This window comes from Haliotis rufescens, unplaced genomic scaffold (genome assembly GCF_023055435.1).
Source record: "Haliotis rufescens isolate VD_foot unplaced genomic scaffold, xgHalRufe1.0.p SCAF_159, whole genome shotgun sequence".
Taxonomy (NCBI): domain Eukaryota; kingdom Metazoa; phylum Mollusca; class Gastropoda; order Lepetellida; family Haliotidae; genus Haliotis; species Haliotis rufescens.
The window spans coordinates 53,629-76,558 of record NW_025963845.1 but is presented as its reverse complement, the minus strand read 5'-3'; the positions used below and the strand labels follow the sequence as shown (position 1 = coordinate 76,558).

At 43.9% G+C, this 22,930-nt stretch overlaps 2 protein-coding genes across 4 annotated transcripts in view; both read right to left on the bottom strand.

Moving 5' to 3' along the window:
• Positions 1-22,930, bottom strand: part of LOC125380867 (triple functional domain protein-like) — a 90,753-nt gene that overhangs the window by 18,345 nt on the left and 49,478 nt on the right. For all 3 annotated transcript variants that reach the window (XM_048396610.1, XM_048396611.1, XM_048396612.1), the window contains one exon: positions 1,275-1,492. In XM_048396610.1, coding sequence (XP_048252567.1) covers positions 1,275-1,492 — 218 coding nt within the window. The remainder of the gene's footprint in view (positions 1-1,274; positions 1,493-22,930) is intronic.
• Positions 10,588-20,444, bottom strand: LOC125380868. The gene is made up of 2 exons (XM_048396613.1): positions 18,423-20,444; positions 10,588-15,204 (listed from the first exon to the last, which is right to left on the bottom strand). Exons 1-2 carry the CDS (start codon positions 18,481-18,483, stop codon positions 14,255-14,257), a joined length of 1,011 nt encoding a protein of 336 aa, XP_048252570.1. The 5' UTR covers positions 18,484-20,444; the 3' UTR covers positions 10,588-14,254.

Below are 22,930 nucleotides of genomic sequence, written 5' to 3'. Positions count from 1 at the left end.
TGTGAGAGTTACGTTCACTTTGATGAATAAATATATTTTGTCGTGTACCTCACAGTCGCACAGTTTTAGTAGCATATCTATATAATTATGCAAAACAATATATAAAGCCCCCGGCTGTTCTGATTTTAGCGTTTGTTTTAAAACGAGAGAAAAGTCTGGTCATGTGACAGGCTATGCAAATTAGCCCGTGGCAGTGGTGTTATGTGAAGTTATGTAACTTCTAAAAACGACGATTAATTAAAAACTAGACGTACATTTTAAGACGTTTGCTTATATTGTCTTTGGAAAATGTTTTTAAATTAAGTTCAGGTGAGTAGTTGTAATATTTTCATTCCAAAGCTGGTAAACAACAACATAAATATTTTGAAATTGCGTCAGTCATTGATTTCTGGACGTATTTTTCCTTAATTGAGAGTCATATACGCAAGAATTCTGCGTCAGGGGAAACCCTGGTTAGGGTTTGAAAAATTCATAAAAAAATGGAAAATTAATAAAAACAATTTTTTTCTTTTGACTGCACCCATCCATATGACACAGATTATATGTACTAAGTTTGAGATGAATCCCCTGAATAGTTTAAGAGAAATCGCGATAAAGTTTTCAGACGGCGTTAGGGTTTGAAAAATTCATAAAAAAATGGAAAATTCATAAAAACAATTTTTTCTTTTGACTGCACCCATCCATATGACACAGATTATATGTACTAAGTTTGAGATGAATCCCCTGAATAGTTTAAGAGAAATCGCGCAGACAATGTTTTCGGACAGACGGACGGACGGAATCTTGGTATAACTATATACCCCCGACATTTTGTCGGGGGGAATAACAAAATGTTTAAGCCCTGTGTCCTGTGGTTGCTAAGAATAAGATTTTAAAAGTTCTGCTTTAAATTCTTACCTTAAATATTTTGAAAAGAAAAATCACAAAAAAAATCACATGGATTTGAACAAGATAATAAGTGAGGTACAAATAATAGAATAGGTCTCCAGCAACCCATGCTTGCTATAAAAGGGGACTATGCTTGTTGTTATGTGTGACTAACGGGATCGGGTGACCAGGCTCGCTGACTTGGTTGATGCATGTCATCCTATCCCAATTGTGTGGATTGATGCGTATGATGTCAATCACTGGATAGTGTGGTCAAGACTCGATTATTTACAGGCTGCCGTCATAAAACTGGAATATTGCTAAGTGCGGTGGTGAACAACAACAAACAAACAAACAACAAATAAAAACTCACTTTGAGCTGTAGCAATGACAGGCATGTGACTTACTTGAGACTGCCGTCCATGTCCTTGGGCCCGAGGATGTGTCCCGGGATCCAGCCCTCCGCGGCGGGGGAGTTGTGGTTGGCGGCCCGGTGCACCAGGAACATGTTGGTGGGATTGGTGGCCAGGATCTGCACCAGCTCGCCGCGGAATACGGAGATCTCGTCCTCCTTGATGGCCACGTAGTCGACAATGATGCGTCCCTCTGTGACCCCACCCTCCAGCTGGGGACAAACCAGGGTGAGTGAGTGAGTCCCACCTCGCCACAGCCCCGCCTCATGGCGACACAGCCCTGCCTCATGGGCGACACAGGCGACACACTCCCTCCACAATAACCAAAATGGTTCATAATCCTACAGCCATGGATTGTCTCCATCAATTTGCCCCAAAACAAAATCCTACCTTGGTTTTCAAAATTTCATTTTATAATTATTTTTATGAGCAATGTTGCAAAAGAACATATTCAAATAATAAGAAACAGTTACCCAGCTTCCCACAGGGAACACGCCATACATGGAACCACAACAGAGATGAGCCTCTCCTTTGTTCAAACTGTTGGTATTTAATCACAACTACTAGAAGACCAACCTGTAGGTCCCGTGACCAAATCATGGAAACAAAGGTTTGAAAGTGTTTTTGAGTTTCCTGATGTATACTGAACAATTTTGACTTGGGCTGCCCGGTTGAAAATCCCGGGCATTTTGGGGAAGGGTCAACAAAGGTCACACAGGGGTCAAAATTCAAAATTGTGTCGATATGCATATAAAACTACTCGTCCAGTCATAAGAAACCTAGAAATATATAGTTTGTTATACTTCAGACCTTAAATGGGGTAGCTATGGCCAAAAACGTTGAAAGGTCAACGCACTTTTGGCAGTCGGTGAAATTCACAAACACAGTTAACATTGTCCGATAGTCATGATTTTAGTGTCTAATAATATGTTTTCTGACATGACAAATTCAACCAAGCAACTTTTAAAAGTAAAAAGGGTTACCTTGACCTTGAAAATCGAAAATGGTTGGCTGCATGAAGAATTGTAATGCTTCAGCAAAGTCACAGGATCCTTGGCCAATAACGCAGCATATTTCAGAATCCATTGTCCAGTAATGCTTTTCTAACCTTACTTTAGTGCACAGTTCATCATCCTACTCTGTGTCATACCGATCAGATGCACAGTCGGAATCACTGTCACAATCACTTGAATCTAGAATCTGTGTCTGATTCTACAGAGCAGTTTGCTCTGGCATCACTCAGATGTTGAGGCAGTGCTGGCTGTGAATACCGTATTGGCAAGTAAGCATTTCTGGACAATGGATTCTGAAATATGCTGCGTTATTGGCCAAGGATCCTGTTTCCAATGACTTTGCTGAAGCATGGCAACCATTTTCGATTTTCAAGGCCAAGGTAACCCTTTTTACTTTTAAAAGTTGCTTGGTTGAATTTGTCATGTCAGAAAATATATTATTAGACACTAAAATCATGACTATCGGACAATGTTAACTGTGTTTGTGAATTTCACCGACTGCCAAAAGTGAGTTGACCTTTCAACGTTTTTGGCCATAGCTCCCCCATTTAAGGTCTGAAGTATAACAAACTATATATTTCTAGGTTCCTTATGACTGGACGAGTAATTTGATATGCATATCGACACAATTTTGAATTTTGACCTCTGTTTGACCTTTATTGACCCTTCCCCAAAATGCCCGGGATTTTCAACCGGGCAGCCCAAGTCAAAATTGTTCAGTATACATCAGGAAACTCAAAAACACTTTCAAACCTTTGTTTCCATGATTTGGTCACGGGACCTACAGGTTGGTCCTTGACTAAACTGGGTTTAGAAGTCTCCAGCTGCTCGTTGGTGCTTGTGTACATGTACGTGTGCGTGTGTGTGGTGGAGGCTGTGGAGGAGCTGGTATTGCGGAGGGAGTGGTATTGTGGAGGGGGTGGTAATGGGGCTGGTATTGTGGAGGGGCTGGTATTATGGAAGTGTTGGTATTGTAAAGGGGCTGGTATTATAGAGGGGCTGGTATTGTAAAAGGGGTGGTATTAGGGAGGGGCAGGTATTGTGGAGGGGCTGTATTGTGGAGGGACTGGTATCATAAAGGGGCTGGTATTGTGTGTGGGTGTGTGTGTTAGTATTGTGGAGGGGCTGGTATTGGGGCTGGTATTGAGGCTGGTATTGGGACTGGTATTGCGGAGAGGGGTGTGTGTGTTATTGTGGAGGGACTGGTATCATAAAGGGGCTGGTATTGTGTGTGGGTGTGTGTGCTAGTATTGTGGAGGGGCTTGTATTGGGACTGGTATTGCGGAGAGGGGTGTGTGTGTTATTGTGGAAGGACTGGTATTGGGGAGGGGCTGTATTTTCAAGGGGCTGTATTTTGGAGGGACTGGTACTGTAGAGGGGCTGTAACCTGGAGGGACTGGTATTGTGGAGCGTCTGTATTGTGGAGGGACTTGTAGTGTAGAGGGGCTGGTATTGTGGAGGGGCTGGTATTGTGGAGGGGCAGGTCTTGTGGAGGGGCTGGTATTGTCAAGGAGCTGTATCGTGGAGGGGCAGGTCTTGTGGTGGGGCTGTAACCTGGAGAGATTGGTATTGTGGAGCGTCTGTATTGTGGAGGGACTGGTAGTGTAGAGGGGCTGGTATTGTGGAGGGGCAGGTCTTGTGGAGGGGCTGGTATTGTGGAGGGGCTGTATTGTGGAGCGTCTGTATTGTGGAGGGGCTGGTATTGTCAAGGAGCTGTATCGTGGAGGGGCTGTAACGTGGAGGGACTGGTATTGTGGAGGGGCTGTATTGCAGAGGGACTGGTATTGTGGAGGGACAGGTCTTGTGGAGGGGCTGGTATTGTCAAGGAGCTGTATCGTGGAGGGGCAGGTCTTGTGGTGGGGCTGCATCATGGAGGGACTGTTATTGTTGAGGGGCTGTAACGTGGAGGGACTGGTATTGTGGAGGGACAGGTCTTGTGGAGGGGCTGTATTGCAGAGGGACTGGTATTGTGGAGGGGCTGGTGAGGGGCTGTATTGTGGAGGGACTGGTATTGCGGAGGGGCTGGTGTTGTGGAAGGGATGGTTGGTATTGTGGAAAGGGTGTTACTGTGGGGGTGGGAGGGGGTGTTATTGTAGAGGGGTTGGTATTGGCAGGGGCTTGTATTGTGAGGGGCTGTATAATTGAGGGACTGGTAGTGTGGAGAAGCTGGTATTGTGGAGGTGCTGTATTGTGGAGGTGCTGGTATTGTGGCGGGGCAGGTCTTGTGGAGGGGCTGGTATTGTCAAGGGGCTGTATCATGGAGGGGCAGGTCTTGTGGTGGGGCTGTATCATGGAGGGACTGTTATTGTGGAGGGGCTGTATTGTGGAGGGACTGGTACTGTAGAGGGGTTGTAATGTGGAGGGACTGGTATTGTGGTTATGGTTGGTATTGTTGAGAGGGTGTTATTGTGGGAGTGGGGAGTGGGTGTGTGTGTTATTGTGGAGGGGCTGGTATTGGGAGGGGCTGTATTTTTGAGGGACTGCTACTGTAGAGGGGCTGGTATTGTGGAGGTGCTGTATTGCGGAGGGGCTGGTGTTGTGGAAGGGATGGTTGGTATTGTGGAAGGGTGGTATTGTGGAGAGGCTGGTATTGGGAGGGGCTGTATTTTCAAGGGGCTGGTATTGTGAAAGGGCTGGTATTGTGGAGGGGCTAGTATTGTGGAAGGGCTGGTATTGGGGAAGGGCTTATTTTCGAGGGGATGGTATTGTGAGGGGCTGTATTATGGAGGGACTGGTACTTTAGAGGGGCAGGTCTTGTGGAGGAGCTGGTATTGTCAAGGGGCTGTATCGTGGAGGGGCAGGTCTTGTGGAGGGGCTGTATTGTGGAGGAACTGGTATTGTGGAGGGGCTGGTATTGTGGAAGGGCTGGTATTGTGAGGAGCTGGTATTGTGGAGGGTATGGTATTGTGGAGGGGCTGGTATTGTGGAAGGGCTGGTATTGTGGAAGGGCTGGTATTGTGAGGAGCTGGTATTGTGGAGGGGATGGTATTGTGGAGGGGCTGGTATTGTGGAAGGGCTGGTATTGTGGAAGGGCTGGTATTGTGAGGAGCTGGTATTGTGGAGGGGATGGTATTGTGGAGGGGCTGTATTGTGGAGGGACTGTTATTGTGAGGAGCTGGTATTGTGGAGGGGATGGTATTGTTGGGGATTGGTATTGTGGAGGGGATGGTATTGTGGAGGGGATGGTATTGTGGAGGGACTGGTATTGTGAGGAGCTGGTATTGTGGAAGGGCTGGTATTGTGGAGGGGATGGTATTGTGGAGGGGCTGGTATTGTGGAAGGGCTAGTATTGTGAGGAGCTGGTATTGTGGAGGGGCTGGTATTGTGGAGGGGATGGTATTGTGGAGGGACTGGTATTGTGAGGAGCTGGTATTGTGGAAGGGCTGGTATTGTGGAGGGGATGGTATTGTGGAGGGGCTGGTATTGTGAAGGGGCTGTCAGAGCTCACCTTGCTGTACTTACCTGGTCCAAAACTCCACACCATGTTTGCATATATGAATGTAGTCCCCCATTTGCTTTCTTTTTGCTAAATATTTTCATACTGAGATATGAAGATAACCAACTGTGGGAACTGTTTACATAATTGTTAATATTTTGTTCCAGTTGATCTATCAACGATGCTATCCCTTGCATTGAGAGAAGATAATTGAGCTAACAACAATGCAGTCACCAGGTGAGCTAACAACACCAGGTGAGCTAATAACACCAGGTGAGCCAACAACACCGGGTGAGCTAACAACACCATGTCAGCAAACAACTTTTTTGTCACACAGAAGAGTGAGTGAGTTTACAACAAATATTCATTATAAACTTCTATGTAAAGGTGCCATCAGAGAGAGAGAAATACAACAGCAAGATAGTTACCATATTGTCTGCAAGAGACAGACAAGCTTGACTAACTCAGTAACATGTGCCAGTGCCTAAACAATGGCAGCATCTCAGTACATGTGAGTAGCTGGTTTAGTGTATCAACATTAGGTAGGTCACCACATCACAACACGTTAGTGCTGAAGCAAACTAACTGCAGAATTAAAAAAACATCTAAGTAGTCAATAAGTATACTTGTGTTAAATGTGTACATTGTATTGACTGGGTATTTGTTCCAGCTCAGGTGAGATATATCGTGACAAAATAAAGACTGCACAGAGACTGATAATGCAAAAAGCAACATATTTTCACCAGCCAGAATATCACCAAGTTGCACATCATCGGCTCAGGGAGAAGGGTGATACGGGACATTACATTGTCAATAGGCAACTATTTAAACATTCTTCACATGTTCAGTTCAGTGCTACACTTATACATGAACTTAGCTGTTGCGTTGAGTGTGAGCTTGAGAGAGAGAGAAAGAGAGAGAGAGAGAGAGAGAGAGTTTGAGAGAGAGAGAGAGAGATAGAGTTTGAGAGATAAAGAGAGTTTGAGAGAGAGAGAGAGAGAGAGAGAGAGAGAGAGAGAGAGAGAGAGAGAGAGAGAGAGAGAGAGAGAGGGAGGCATTAGCTGGGAGGAGGGGCACATTAGCTGTGAGTTGTTGGTGTGGTCAGTGTTGCTAGGCAGGTTGGTGCAGTTGGTGATGGTGTAGTTGGTGTTGTTGAAGTAGGTGGGCCAGGCCTATCCATGGTGTACATTACATGTTGTGATTGACAGTGACAGCATCGATGTTGGCTACACATCACTCACAGGGCCAGCTGTCTGGCTTCCCTCACAGTAGTGGGCAGATAACTCAAAGCACAGCTGTCACAGGACGAAACATGAACCAGTTCACATCACTATCTGCAGGATACAGCCAAAACCACATGAAAACACACAGGAACTCACATACCCAGCACACAGGAACTCCCATACCCAGCACACAGGAACTCACATACTCAGCATACAGGACCTCACACACCTAGCATACAGGAACTAACACACCTAGCATACAGGAACTCACACATCTAGCACACGGGAACTAACACACCTAGCACACAGAATCTCACACACCTAGCATACAGGAACTAACACACCTAGCATACAGGACCTCACACTCCTAGCACACAGGGAACTCACACACCTAGCACACAGGAACTCACACACCTAGCATACAGGGAACTCACACACCTAGCACACAGGAACTCACACACCTAGCATACAGGAACTAACACACCTAGCATACAGGACCTCACACACCTAGCACACAGGAACTCACACACCTAGCACCCAGGAACTCACACACAGGAACTAACACACCTAGCACACGGGAACTCACACACCTAGCATACAGGAACTAACACACCTAGTATACAGGACCTCACACTCCTAGCACACAGGACCTCACACTCCTAGCACCCAGGAACTCACACACAGGAACTAACACACCTAGCACACGGGAACTCACACACCTAGCATACAGGAACTAACACACCTAGTATACAAGACCTCACACTCCTAGCACACAGGACCTCACACTCCTAGCATACAGGAACTCACACATAGGAACTAACACACCTAGCATACAGGAACTAACACACCTAGTATACAGAAACTAACACACCTAGCACACGGGAACTAACACACCTAGCATACAGGAACTCACACACCTAGCATACAGGAACTAACACACCTAGCATACAGGAACTCACACACCTAGCATACAGGAACTAACACACCTAGCATACAGGAACTAACACACCTAGCACACAGGAACCCACACTCCTAGCATACAGGAACTAACACACCTAGCACACAGGGAACTCACACACCTAGCATACAGGAACTAACACACCTAGCATACAGGAACTAACACACCTAGCATACAGGAACTAACACACCTAGCATACAGGAACTAACACACCTAGCACACAGGAACCCACACTCCTAGCATACAGGAACTCACACACCTAGCACACAGGGAACTCACACACCTAGCACACAGGAACTCACACACCTAGCATACAGGAACTAACACACCTAGCATACAGGACCTCACACACCTAGCACACAGGAACTCACACACCTAGCACCCAGGAACTCACACACCTAGCATACAGGAACTAACACACCTAGCATACAGGACCTCACACACCTAGCACACAGGGAACTCACACACCTAGCACACAGGAACTCACACACCTAGCATACAGGAACTAACACACCTAGCATACAGGACCTCACACACCTAGCACCCAGGAACTCACACACCTAGCACCCAGGAACTCACACACAGGAACTAACACACCTAGCACACGGGAACTCACACACCTAGCATACAGGACCTCACACACCTAGCACACAGGAACTCACACACCTAGCACCCAGGAACTCACACACAGGAACTAACACACCTAGCACACGGGAACTCATACACCTAGCACACAGGAACTCACACACCTAGTATACAGGAACTAACACACCTAGCATACAGGACCTCACACACCTAGCACACGGGAACTCACACACCTAGCACACAGGATCTCACACACCTAGCATACAGGACCTCACACACCTAGCACACGGGAACTCACACACCTAGTATACAGGACCTCACACTCCTAGCACACAGGATCTGTGTATAGTATAGAGAGGTCCACATTTGGGCTATCCCTGTGAGGAGCTTGTGTGGTGATGCTGGGTGGTGTATGGAGCTGAGGTGAGTGTGATGTGGTGTGGTGGAGCTTGTGTGACAGGTGAGAGGATGAGCTTGTGACGTAAACATTCTCTGACCACAGGTCAGTTACATAGGAATCATGTGTCAATCATAGTCTCAGCCATCACTAAGGGAGAGTGTGGCCACATACACTGAGATTGTCACCCACTTTCTTGTTCTATCTAACACTCAGTATGATAATATGAGATACAGCAAATCAGCTATTGATTGTCAACTGATTTGAAAACGGGACAATGAACAAAGCGCCTCAACAATGTGTCTCTACAATGTGTCTCTACAATGGGCAAGGAGGATCACACCGATGTCATTGACGGTGGGATCTATAATGGTTCCTGCTAAGGAAGAGCGAGCATCATGGCAATCTGCTGACATTCACACTTTGCCAAGGGAGTGTCACATATGGGATATAGTCTGTTTCCAATTTCAAATTTTGATCAATGAAATTTCAGTAGTTTTACGGTAAACTTTCTTTTATAGGGTGAATGCTGAATGAGCCAGTCAGAAGCCTGACATTGATGTTTGTTGAAGTGTGTCCGGGCCCTTTGTAGAGACCACTGACATGGTTGCAAAAGATGGTTGTGTGTTGAGGTGTGTGTTGAGGTGTGGACATCGACTATGACCATCTACTCATCTTGTTAAATCTGTGAGTGATGTATGTTATAGATTTAATGTTATATATTTAATTTAGTAGACCCGGCCATGCTTGACACAAGCCACACATTTGGGTCTCTGAAGCCAGGACACACAAGTAACAATCTCCAGACATGGAAATGTAACAAATGTCCACTACTCCCATTCCAGGCGATACTGAGATGTGTTTCCAGGTGTCATCAATCTGAAACTGAGCATAGTCCTCATTAACTGTGACATTTCCTTCATTTAAGATCCCTGCCACATTATGTATAGTTTGTATTAGAAAAATGCTCTCAAGCTGCACCTCCAACACACCACACACAGTGGCACTACCAGCAACATAGCAGCACTACCAGCAACATAGCAGTACTACCGGCAACATAGCAGCAATACCAGCAACATAGTAGCAGACTAGCAACATAGCAGCACTACCAGCAACATAGTATCACTACCAGCAACATTGCAGCAGTACCAGCAACATAGTGGCACTGCAAGCAACATAGCGGCACTACTGGCAACAAAGTAGCAGTACCAGCAATACCAGCAACATAGTAGCACTGCCAGCAACATAGCAGCACTGCCAGCAACATAGTAGCAGCACCAGCAACATAGCAGCAATACCAGCAACATAGCAGTACCACCAGCAACATAGCAGCACTACCAGCAACATAGTGGCACTACCAGCAACATAGCAGCACTACCAGCAACATAGCAGCACTACCAGCAACATAGTGGCACTACCAGCAACATAGCAGCACTACCAGCAACATAGTGGCACTACCAGCAACATAGCAGCACTACCAGCAACATAGTGGCACTACCAGCAACATAGCAGCACTACCAGCAACATAGCAGTACTACTGGCAACATAGCAGCACTGCCAGCAACATAGTAGCAGACTAGCAACATAGCAGCACTACCAGCAACATAGTATCACTACCAGCAACATTGCAGCAGTACCAGCAACATAGTGGCACTGCAAGCAACATAGCAGCACTACTGGCAACAAAGTAGCAGTACCAGCAACATAGTAGCACTGCCAGCAACATAGTAGCAGTACTACCAGCAACATAGCAGCAATACCAGTAACATAGTGGAAGCACCAGCAACATAGTGGCACTACCAGCAACATAGTGGCACTACCAGCAATATAGCAGCACTACCAGCAACATAGTATCACTATTAGCAACATAGTGGCACTGCCAGCAACATAGCAGCAGTACCAGCAACATAGTTGCAGTACCAGCAACATAGTGGCACTGCCAGCAACATAGCAGCGCTACCAGCAATATAGCAGCACTGCCAGCAACAAAGTAGCACCTCCCCAGCCTTTTACAATCTCAAACATGTTCTCAGCTATCATAGTTATACTTGACTGAACTGTTACTATGAACACTGGCAACCAGCATGACACAAGGACTGCAGCATGTGAGTGACTGACTTCTGTTGGAGAATACAAGCAGCAGCCTAGTGGAGGAATGTTGAAACAGACCATACCCTGCTTGGTGCTGCCGGAGTGGGTTATAAGATTTAACACCACATCCACAATTATGGAGTATTCCATTGACTGCTGGAAATCGATACTGGCCGACCTGGGGGCAGATCGCGGTCTAGTGAGGACAGACCTCAGGAGGACCAGCAGAGCTGGCACACCAGGAGACAACTGGTCATAATACCCTGGTGTTGTTTACTGACCAATAAACACTGTCACAGGAGAGGAGGAGCCAGGAGACTACTGGTCATAATTTCCTGGTGTTGTTTACTGAGCAATAAACACTGTCACAGGAGAGGAGGAGCCATAAGACAACTGTTCATAACATCCTGGTGTTGTTTACTGAGCAATAAACACTGTCACAGGAGAGGAGGAGCCAGGAGACAACTGGTCATAATACCCTGGTGTTGTTTACTGAGCAATAAACACTGTCACAGGAGAGGAGGAGCCAGGAGACAACTGGTCATAATACCCTGGTGTTGTTTACTGAGCAATAAACACTGTCACAGGAGAGGAGGAGCCAGGAGACAACTGGTCATAATACCCTGGTGTTGTTTACTGAGCAATAAACACTGTCACAGGAGAGGAGGAGCCATAAGACAACTGGTCATAATATCCTGGTGTTGTTTACTGAGAAATAAACACTGTCACAGGAGAGGAGGAGCCAGGAGACAACTGGTCATAATTTCCTGGTGTTGTTTACTGAGCAATAAACACTGTCACAGGAGAGGAGGAGCCATAAGACAACTGGTCATAATATCCTGGTGTTGTTTACTGAGCAATAAACACTGTCACAGGAGTGGAGGAGCCATAAGACAACTGGTCATAATATCCTGGTGTTGTTTACTGAGCAATAAACACTGTCACAGGAGAGGAGGAATCTACCATGTAACCCCACTTGATAAATATTGATACATTCTAATCCTGATTGTAGAAATACCACACATTACATGCTTATTACATGCTGTAGGCAGGGATACATCTTTGACTGTAAATTTCTGCTGGATGTTACTTGTGGAAAACAGTGCCATGAAGAATCTTACACAATATCAGCACAAGAATCTTACATAATATCAGCACAGAGAATCTTACACAATATCCACACAGAGAATCTTACACAATATGGGCACAGAGAATCTTACACAATATCGGCACAGAGAATCTTACACAATATCGGCACAGAGAATCTTACACAATATCCGCACAGAGAATCTTACACAATATCCACACAGAGAATCTTACACAGAATCTGCATAGAGAATCTTACACAAAACCTGCATAGAGAATCTTACACAGAACCTGCATAGAGAATCTTACACAATATCTGCATGGAGAATCTTACACAATATCTGCATGGAGAATCTTAAACATAGAGAATCTAACACATAGATCATCTTACACAATATCTGTATGGAGAATCTTACACAGAATCTGCATAGAGAATCTTACACAAAACCTGCATAGAGAATCTTACACAGAACCTGAATAGAGAATCTTACACAATATCTGCATGGAGAATCTTACACAATATCTGCATGGAGAATCTTAAACATAGAGAATCTAACACATAGATCATCTTACACAATATCTGTATGGAGAATCTTACACAAAATCTGCATAGAGAATCTTACACAATATCAGCACAGAGAATCTTACACAATATCGGCACAGAGAATCTTACACAAAACCTGCATAGAGAATCTTACACAGAACCTGCATAGAGAATCTTACACAAAACCTGCATAGAGAATCTTACACAATATCGGCACAGAGAATCTTACACAATATCGGCACAGAGAATCTTACACAATATCCGCACAGAGAATCTTACACAAAACCTGCATAGAGAATCTTACACAAAACCTGCATTGAGAATCTTACACAATATTGGCACCTATAATCTTACACAAAATCTGCATAGAGAATCTGGCACAGAATCTGCATAGAGAATCTTGCACAATATTGGCATAGAGAATCTTACATAAAATCTGCAAAGAGAATCTTAAACAAAACCGGCATAGAGAATCTTACACAAAACTGGCATAGAGAATCTTGCACTATATCGGCATAGAAAATCTCACACAAAACCTGCACAGGGACGACAAGAACGCGTCAAAGTCCAGACCAGCTACTTTTGTGAGAACTGCCTTGAGAGAACCTGCCGCAGTTATTGTCAGGGTCTGTACAACTTCCACCTCCTTCAGTGTCGGCCACAGATAGTGTGTGAACTGATCACACAGCACACACAGTCAGTACACAGCCAAGCTGATTCAATCTTTCTTTCAATGACTTATGTTTAAGCACAAAGTGAATTCCAAGGTATATTATTTACGAGGATTATGAGGTTTCTGTGTTGCCATGGTCCCTGGCCCTGCAGCGGCAATCTGTTCCTTCCAAACACACTACAAACATCAGTCACTCTTTGCCTTTTTCAACAAGTTTGTTTATGTTGAAATATCATCTCAGTCATCATCTGAAGTCAGTCAATTAAGGCAGCCCCTCTCCTGACGCAAACCCTGCACTGAATCACTGCAAACCATGCACTGAATCACTGGGAACCCTGCACTGAATCACTGTGAACCCTGCACTGAATCACTGTGAACCCTGCACTGAATCACAGAGCCCTGGACTGAATCACTGCAATCAGTGCAAACCCTGCACTGAGTCACTGCGAACCATGCACTGAATCACTGGGAACCCTGCACTGAATCACAGAGCCCTGGACTGAATCACTGCAATCAGTGCAAACCCTGCACTGAATCACTGCGAACCATGCACTGAATCACTGGGAACCCTGCACTGAATCACTGGGAACCCTGCACTGAATCACAGAGCCCTGCACTGAATCACTGGGAACCCTGCACTGAATCACTGGGAACCCTGCACTGAATCACAGAGCCCTGCACTGAATCACAGGGCCCGGCACTGAATCACAGAGCCTTGCACTGAATCACTGGGAACCCTGCACTGAATCACTGGGAACCCTGCACTGAATCACTGGGAACCCTGCACTGAATCACAGAGCCCTGCATTGAATCACTGCACTGAATCACAGAGCCCTGCACTGAATCACAAATCGCGGTGTAGCGTGCCAACTGTGTGTGCTTAGAGTTTGCCTATTTCTTGAATTTGCAAATACATCTTCAAGAATAGCTCATTCATTGTTTGTGTGTGTTTGCTTGTGTTCACTTAGCTACAAAAAGAAACACTTACAGGTGAGCCTAGTGAGAGTGTGCAGCAGGTATAGACATAAGATGTGCTTGTGAGATGTCTTTGAGAGCCATGAGGTATAGACATAAGATGTGCTTGTGAGTTGTCTTTGAGAGCCATGAGGTATAGACATAAGATGTGCTTGTGAGATGTCTTTGAGAGCCATGAGGTATAGACATAAGATGTGCTTGTGAGGTGTCTTTGAGAGCCATGAGGTATAGACATAAGATGTGCTTGTGAGATGTCTTTGAGAGCCATGAGGTATAGACATAAGATGTGCTTGTGAGATGTCTTTGAGAGCCATGAGGTATAGACATAAGATGTGCTTGTGAGATGTCTTTGAGAGCCATGAGGTATAGACATAAGATGTGCTTGTGAGATGTCTTTGAGAGCCATGAGGTATAGACATAAGATGTGCTTGTGAGATGTCTTTGAGAGCCATGAGGTATAGACATAAGATGTGCTTGTGAGATGTCTTTGAGAGCCATGAGGTATAGACATAAGATGTGCTTGTGAGTTGTCTTTGAGAGCCATGAGGTATAAACATAAGATGTGCTTGTGAGGTGTCTTTGAGAGCCATGAGGTATAGACATAAGATGTGCTTGTGAGATGTCTTTGAGAGCCATGAGGTATAGACATAAGATGTGCTTGTGAGATGTCTTTGAGAGCCATGAGGTATAGACATAAGATGTGCTTGTGAGATGTCTTTGAGAGCCATGAGGTATAGACATAAGATGTGCTTGTGAGTTGTCTTTGAGAGCCATGAGGTATAAACATAAGATGTGCTTGTGAGGTGTCTTTGAGAGCCATGAGGTATAGACATAAGATGTGCTTGTGAGGTGTCTTTGAGAGCCATGAGGTATAAACATAAGATGTGCTTGTGAGTTGTCTTTGAGAGCCATGAGGTATAAACATAAGATGTGCTTGTGAGGTGTCTTTGAGAGCCATGAGGTGAGGTGAAATTGGGTTTAACGTCGCGTCCAAGATTATTGCACTTATATAGCGACGTGCATGCACGTGTATGTGTGTGTGTGGCTGCTTGTACTAGTCCGGACTGATGCCGATTTATAGTGCTAGCTCACTGAGATACCATGCCGCAGTTTAACATGAATACCTCACTCAGACACAGTATACTGACTCCGAGCCGACCAGTCCTTGTTTTAGCCCCTTAATGCCGAGCGCCAGACAGGGTAACAACAAGTACAATCTTTTAACGTCTTTTTGTATGACGCGGCCCGGGATCGAACCCTGGACCTTCCGCTCTCCGGGCGGACGCTCTACCACAAGACCACGGAGGCGGTCTTTGAGAGCCATGAGGTATAGACATAAGATGTGCTTGTGAGATGTCTTTGAGAGCCATGAGGTATAGACATAAGATGTGCTTGTGAGATGTCTTTGAGAGCCATGAGGTATAGACATAAGATGTGCTTGTGAGATGTCTTTGAGAGCCATGAGGTATAGACATAAGATGTGCTTGTGAGTTGTCTTTGAGAGCCATGAGGTATAAACATAAGATGTGCTTGTGAGGTGTCTTTGAGAGCCATGAGGTATAGACAAAAGATGTGCTTGTGAGATGTCTTTGAGAGCCATGAGGTATACACATAAGATGTGCTTGTGAGGTGTCTTTGAGAGCCATGAGGTATAAACATAAGATGTGCTTGTGAGGTGTCTTTGAGAGCCATGAGGTATAAACATAAGATGTGCTTGTGAGGTGTCTTTGAGAGCCATGAGGTATAGACATAAGATGTGCTTGTGAGATGTCTTTGAGAGCCATGAGGTATAGACATAGGATGTGCTTGTGAGATGTCTTTGAGAGCCATGAGGTATAAACATAAGATGTGCTTGTGAGATGTCTTTGAGAGCCATGAGGTATAAACATAAGATGTGCTTGTGAGATGTCTTTGAGAGCCATGAGGTATAAACATAAGATGTGCTTGTGAGATGTCTTTGAGAGCCATGAGGTATAGACATAAGATGTGCTTGTGAGGTGTCTTTGAGAGCCATGAGGTATAGACATAGGATGTGCTTGTGAGATGTCTTTGAGAGCCATGAGGTATAAACATAAGATGTGCTTGTGAGATGTCTTTGAGAGCCATGAGGTATAAACATAAGATGTGCTTGTGAGATGTCTTTGAGAGCCATGAGGTATAGACATAAGATGTGCTTGTGAGATGTCTTTGAGAGCCATGAGGTATAGACATAAGATGTGCTTGTGAGGTGTCTTTGAGAGCCATGAGGTATAGACATAAGATGTGCTTGTGAGGTGTCTTTGAGAGCCATGAGGTATAGACATAGGATGTGCTTGTGAGATGTCTTTGAGAGCCATGAGGTATAAACATAAGATGTGCTTGTGAGATGTCTTTGAGAGCCATGAGGTATAAACATAAGATGTGCTTGTGAGATGTCTTTGAGAGCCATGAGGTATAGACATAAGATGTGCTTGTGAGATGTCTTTGAGAGCCATGAGGTATAGACATAAGATGTGCTTGTGAGGTGTCTTTGAGAGCCATGAGGTATAGACATAAGATGTGCTTGTGAGGTGTCTTTGAGAGCCATGAGGTATAGACATAGGATGTGCTTGTGAGATGTCTTTGAGAGCCATGAGGTATAGACATAAGATGTGCTTGTGAGATGTCTTTGAGAGCCATGAGGTATAGACATAAGATGTGCTTGTGAGATGTCTTTGAGAGCCATGAGGTATAGACATAAGATGTGCTTGTGAGGTGTCTTTGAGAGCCATGAGGTATAGACATAGGATGTGCTTGTGAGATGTCTTTGAGAGCCATGAGGTATAGACATAAGATGTGCTTGTGAGGTGTCTTTGAGAGCCATGAGGTATAAACATAAGATGTGCTTGTGAGGTGTCTTTGAGAGCCATGAGGTATAGACATAAGATGTGCTTGTGAGGTGTCTTTGAGAGCCATGAGGTATAAACATAAGATGTGCTTGTGAGGTGTCTTTGAGAGCCATGAGGTATAAACATAAGATGTGCTTGTGAGGTGTCTTTGAGAGCCATGAGGTATAGACATAAGATGTGCTTGTGAGATGTCTTTGAGAGCCATGAGGTATAGACATAAGATGTGCTTGTGAGATGTCTTTTAGAGCCATGAGGTATAAACATAAGATGTGCTTGTGAGGTGTCTTTGAGAGCCATGAGGTATAAACATAAGATGTGCTTGTGAGGTGTCTTTGAGAGCCATGAGGTATAAACATAAGATGTGCTTGTGAGGTGTCTTTGAGAGCCATGAGGTATAGACATAAGATGTGCTTGTGAGATGTCTTTGAGAGCCATGAGGTATAAACATAAGATGTGCTTGTGAGGTGTCTTTGAGAGCCATGAGGTATAAACATAAGATGTGCTTGTGAGGTGTCTTTGAGAGCCATGAGGTATAGACATAAGATGTGCTTGTGAGGTGTCTTTGAGAGCCATGAGGTATAAACATAAGATGTGCTTGTGAGATGTCTTTGAGAGCCATGAGGTATAGACATAAGATGTGCTTGTGAGTTGTCTTTGAGAGCCATGAGGTATAGACATAAGATGTGCTTGTGAGTTGTGTTTGAGAGCCATGAGGTATAGACATAAGATGTGCTTGTGAGTTGTCTTTGAGAGCCATGAGGTATAGACATAAGATGTGCTTGTGAGTTGTCTTTGAGAGCCATGAGGTATAGACATAAGATGTGCTTGTGAGTTGTCTTTGAGAGCCATGAGGTATAGACATAAGATGTGCTTGTGAGTTGTCTTTGAGAGCCATGAGGTATAGACAGAAGATGTGCTTGTGAGTTGTCTTTGAGAGCCATGAGGTATAGACATAAGATGTGCTTGTGAGTTGTCTTTGAGAGCCATGAGGTATAGACATAAGATGTGCTTGTGAGGTGTCTTTGAGAGCCATGAGGTATAGACATAAGATGTGCTTGTGAGATGTCTTTGAGAGCCATGAGGTATAGACATAAGATGTGCTTGTGAGATGTCTTTGAGAGCCATGAGGTATAGACATAAGATGTGCTTGTGAGGTGTCTTTGAGAGCCATGAGGTATAGACATAAGATGTGCTTGTGAGATGTCTTTGAGAGCCATGAGGTATAGACATAAGATGTGCTTGTGAGATGTCTTTGAGAGCCATGAGGTATAGACATAAGATGTGCTTGTGAGATGTCTTTGAGAGCCATGAGGTATAGACATAAGATGTGCTTGTGAGGTGTCTTTGAGAGCCATGAGGTATAGACATAAGATGTGCTTGTGAGTTGTCTTTGAGAGCCATGAGGTATAGACATAGGATGTGCTTGTGAAGTGTCCTTGAGAGGCATGAGTATTTACATGAGGTGTCTACATATTGGTGTGATGGACACGAGGTGTCTACATATTGGTGTGATGGACACGAGGTGTCTACATATTGGTGTGATGGACACGAGGTGTCTACATATTGGTGTGATGGACACGAGGTGTCTACATATTGGTGTGATGGACACGAGGTGTCTACATATTGGTGTGATGGACACAAGGTGTCTACATATTGGTGTGATGGCCACGCCCAGGTGACAATGTACAAACAGTCAACAAGGAAAGCAACACAGGAGTGGAGGAACCCCCTTTCATGTTTGTGTGATATGATACTGTGTAGGGGCGAGGGGGGATTGGGGCGGGCTGCCATTTCTTTGCACGTTTACATGAAGGTGAGGCTAGGGGCTGGGGAATAACTGTGTATCACCTGCCTCTGATGAGCAACTTTAACTAGATCCTATGTTATCTGCTGATTTAACTTAACATTTAGACCCAAACAGTAAACAAAACTGACCACACAACTGTCCTTTCATTTTAAGTCACTTGACCCAGTAATAAATCCTGTAACATGTCACTGATCATGGTCACTTGACCCAGTAATAAATCCTGTAACATATCACTGATCATCGTCACTTGACCCAGTAATAAATCCTGTAACATGTCACTGATCATCGTCACTTGACCCAGTAATAAATCCTGTAACATATCACTGATCATGGTCGCTTGACCCAGTAATAAATCCTTTAACATGTTACTGATCATCGTCACTTGACCCAGTAATAAATCCTGTAACATATCACTGATCATCGTCACTTGACCCAGTAATAAATCCTGTTACATGTCACTGATCATCGTCACTTGACCCAGTAATAAATCCTGTAACATGTCACTGATCATTGTCACTTGACCCAGTAATAAATCCTGTAACATATCACTGATCATGGTCGCTTGACCCAGTAATAAATCCTTTAACATGTTACTGATCATCGTCACTTGACCCAGTAATAAATCCTGTTACATGTCACTGATCATCGTCACACTCTTGGTGTTGTATAATTAACTTACAGAATATCATGTGATATCAGACACCTCTCCACATACATCACAATAAGCCAACATCTGTCATGAACTTGGCAACATATATTTCTTTATTAATTCTAGTTGACGAGCAAATGTTGAGGAACATTTTAGTAGCCAACCTTAGACAAAGTCAGATTGAACTGAATATAGGGGCATATTTAATACAACATTAAGGGGGAAGTAACTCTGTATATAAAAGTAATGCATTGACAGAAGCAGTGACACCATAATGAGAAACTGAAAGAGATTGTTGTAAAAAAGCGCAAAAAAAAATGTTGCAACTGCCCTTGAATGAACACTTGCTATACTTGTCTACCTGCATGCATAGATCATGCCTGGCTTCACACAAATGCATACATATCTATGACTGTCTACTCGTGCTGAAACCTACTACATTCTAAGTGAGAGTCGTCTACATTGTTAGAAATGTCTAATCATGCATAAGAGAAAATTCATAACTAAAGACCCAAAATCAACTTCAATTGGTCAATAAGTTTATTTTCTGCCAATTATAATTGTTGACATCTAAGAGACATACATTCATGTAATTCGCATATGCAAATATAGGATCTATTGTTGCGAGAATTTTCCAAGTCTTCATGCTAAGAACTAAACAATTTGAAGATGTAAGAACAGATAGATGAATGAGTGTCAAGTTGCTGTTAAAATCACACATGCCAAACTGTCCTCACTGATAACATAGCATCTCAACACAGAGAAGGCTGGAGGCTCAACTCACTCACTCACTCACCAGCCCCGACTCGTCTCAGTAGCCAGATCGGACAGGTGGAAGAACTTAGGAAGAATCGGTAACACGGCGCCATCCCTCAAACTACAGCTTTACATAGGCGCTAATAGTTGCATGGAACACAAAATGTTCGCCATAAAAACATGCACAATTATGACTTTAAACTTACGGAATTAGGCTGTGAGAAAAAGCTAGACTGAATGTAAAGTAGACTGAATGTAAAGTAGGCTGAATGTAAAGTAGGCTACTTAGCTGTGTAGGCGCACAGTGAGTGAGTGAGTGAGTTGAAGTTGTCAGCAGGAAGACACAGGGAACTCACCTCTTGGATCACCTTGAAATTTATCAAGACAAGAAAATAGATGAACTCTACATGATGTCAGGACTACTCTAGCCACTGCTTACATACATACACGTGTTATTGTCCACTGACCACTGCGTCCACTGACCACTACAGCTGATCGAGGTTACGTAGGTCGAATTTGGCATGTATTATTTTAAAAGAGCACAGATCACTATGCAATGACGCTTTCTACACTGTAACAGGTCCCATACATCACACTGTCTCTAGAAGGTTTACAGTAGGCAATCCTTAAGTTAACAAAAACATAATGAACTGTGAAACTTTTCCTAAATTTACACAAATTATACACAGATTAAAGAGAATTTACAAAAAAATGAAACAATGAGATGAACATGTGACTAGAACGGACCAATCAGTGTGAAGACTGAATGATGTCGGTTTAGAAATTACGACTGATTCTAGGGCCTACTATGCCACATCACAAGATACCTCATAACAATGGAGGATAATGTCCATGAAAGGAAGAACAATACCCACAAGCTTGTAGTAAGAAATTTGGACTTTGATACCATGGTTTGGTAACTTGAGCAAAATCATCTCGCATTGTCTAGAAACTACAGATCTTAAATATATAAATATTTAAATACCTCTGGGCTTCCAAGCAAGGGAAGCAACATATACCATACACATATGAACTGTTTTGAACAATCCAAGTCAATTTCTCAAATCAAACAAAATTCGCGGGGCTTACTCAGCACTTGAAATTTGCATAATTTTTAAAAATTTACATTGTAAAGCAAAAAAACTTATGAACAAAATTCACATCAGTAAAAATAACGATATTTACAGTTCCTATGGTATAAAAAGAGCACAAGTTAGAGTCCTGACTTTGGCAGCAACACATGGATGCAACATCAGTTATTATGAAATACCCGTTGGGGGAAATCTGGTGGCGCTATACCAGGGACAAGTATAGTTGATGGATGGGGCTATACCAGGGACAAGTATAGTTGATGGATGGGGCTATACCAGGGACAAGCACAGTTGATGGATGAGGCTATACCAGGGACAAGCACAGTTGATGGATGAGGCTATACCAGGGACAAGCACAGTTGATGGATGGGGCTATACCAGGGACAAGTACAGTTGATGGATGGGGCTATACCAAGGACAAGTACAGTTGATGGATGGGGCTATACCAGGGACAAGCACAGTTGATGGATGGGGCTATACCAGGGACAAGTACAGTTGATGGATGGGGCTATACCAGGGACAAGTACAGTTGATGGATGGGGCTATACCAAGGACAAGTACAGTTGATGGATGGGGCTATACCAGGGACAAGCACAGTTGATGGATGGGGCTATACCAGGGACAAGTACAGTTGATGGATGGGGCTATACCAGGGACAAGTACAGTTGATGGATGGGGCTATACCAGGGACAAGCACAGTTGATGGATGGGGCTATACCAGGGACAAGTACAGTTGATGGATGGGGCTATACCAGGGACAAGTACAGTTGATGGATGAGGATATACCAGGGACAAGTACAGCTGATGGATGGGGCTATACCAGGGACAAGCACAGTTGATGGATGGGGCTATACCAGGGACAAGTACAGTTGATGGATGGGGCTATACCAGGGACAAGGACAGTTGACTGATGGGGCTATACCAGGGACAAGGACAGTTGACTGATGGGGCTATACCAGGTACAGTAACAGGTCATGAGTGGGGGCTATACCATATTATCTTGAGTATAGTGCGCACACAAGCAAAACGCCCCATCTTGAGGATTCAGGGTTGTTGAAAATAAGAAGTTTTTTCGAATTTTATGCAGAGAATTTTTTTTAGGAAAATGAACAGTTGATACCAGTCAATAAATTTGAAATTTGAAATAAAACATCACTAGACAATATTGATTTACCAAAGTAAATTCCTGTATTTCCTGTTCTGATAGGCATTATTTTCTATGCAGAGATTAAGTTTACTGTGAGTATTATCTTGTAAACTGAACCGGAAATAGCAATCAGCTGTACATACAGTTTGTCCCAATCTGCCAGTGATTCAGTTAAAACATACCCAATATTATAAATTTTAGAATTTTGATGCACAGATAGGAAGAATTGTATCTGAAACTATTATTTTATCAGGAATAATATATTTTAATCTCGTGGTATTTTAGCCGCAGCTTTTACTACAAATATTTCAGATGATAACCACAAGTGTAGCACTTTGGCACAGAAGATTGC

Coding starts and splice junctions, on each gene's coding strand:
- LOC125380868 (XM_048396613.1), bottom strand. CDS start 18,483: ATGGCTCTCAAAGACACCTCACAAGCACATCTTATGTCTATACCTCAT. Junction 15,205..18,422: donor ACCTCATGGCTCTCAAAGAC/ATCTCACAAGCA, acceptor GCTCTCAAAGAC/ACCTCACAAGCACATCTTAT.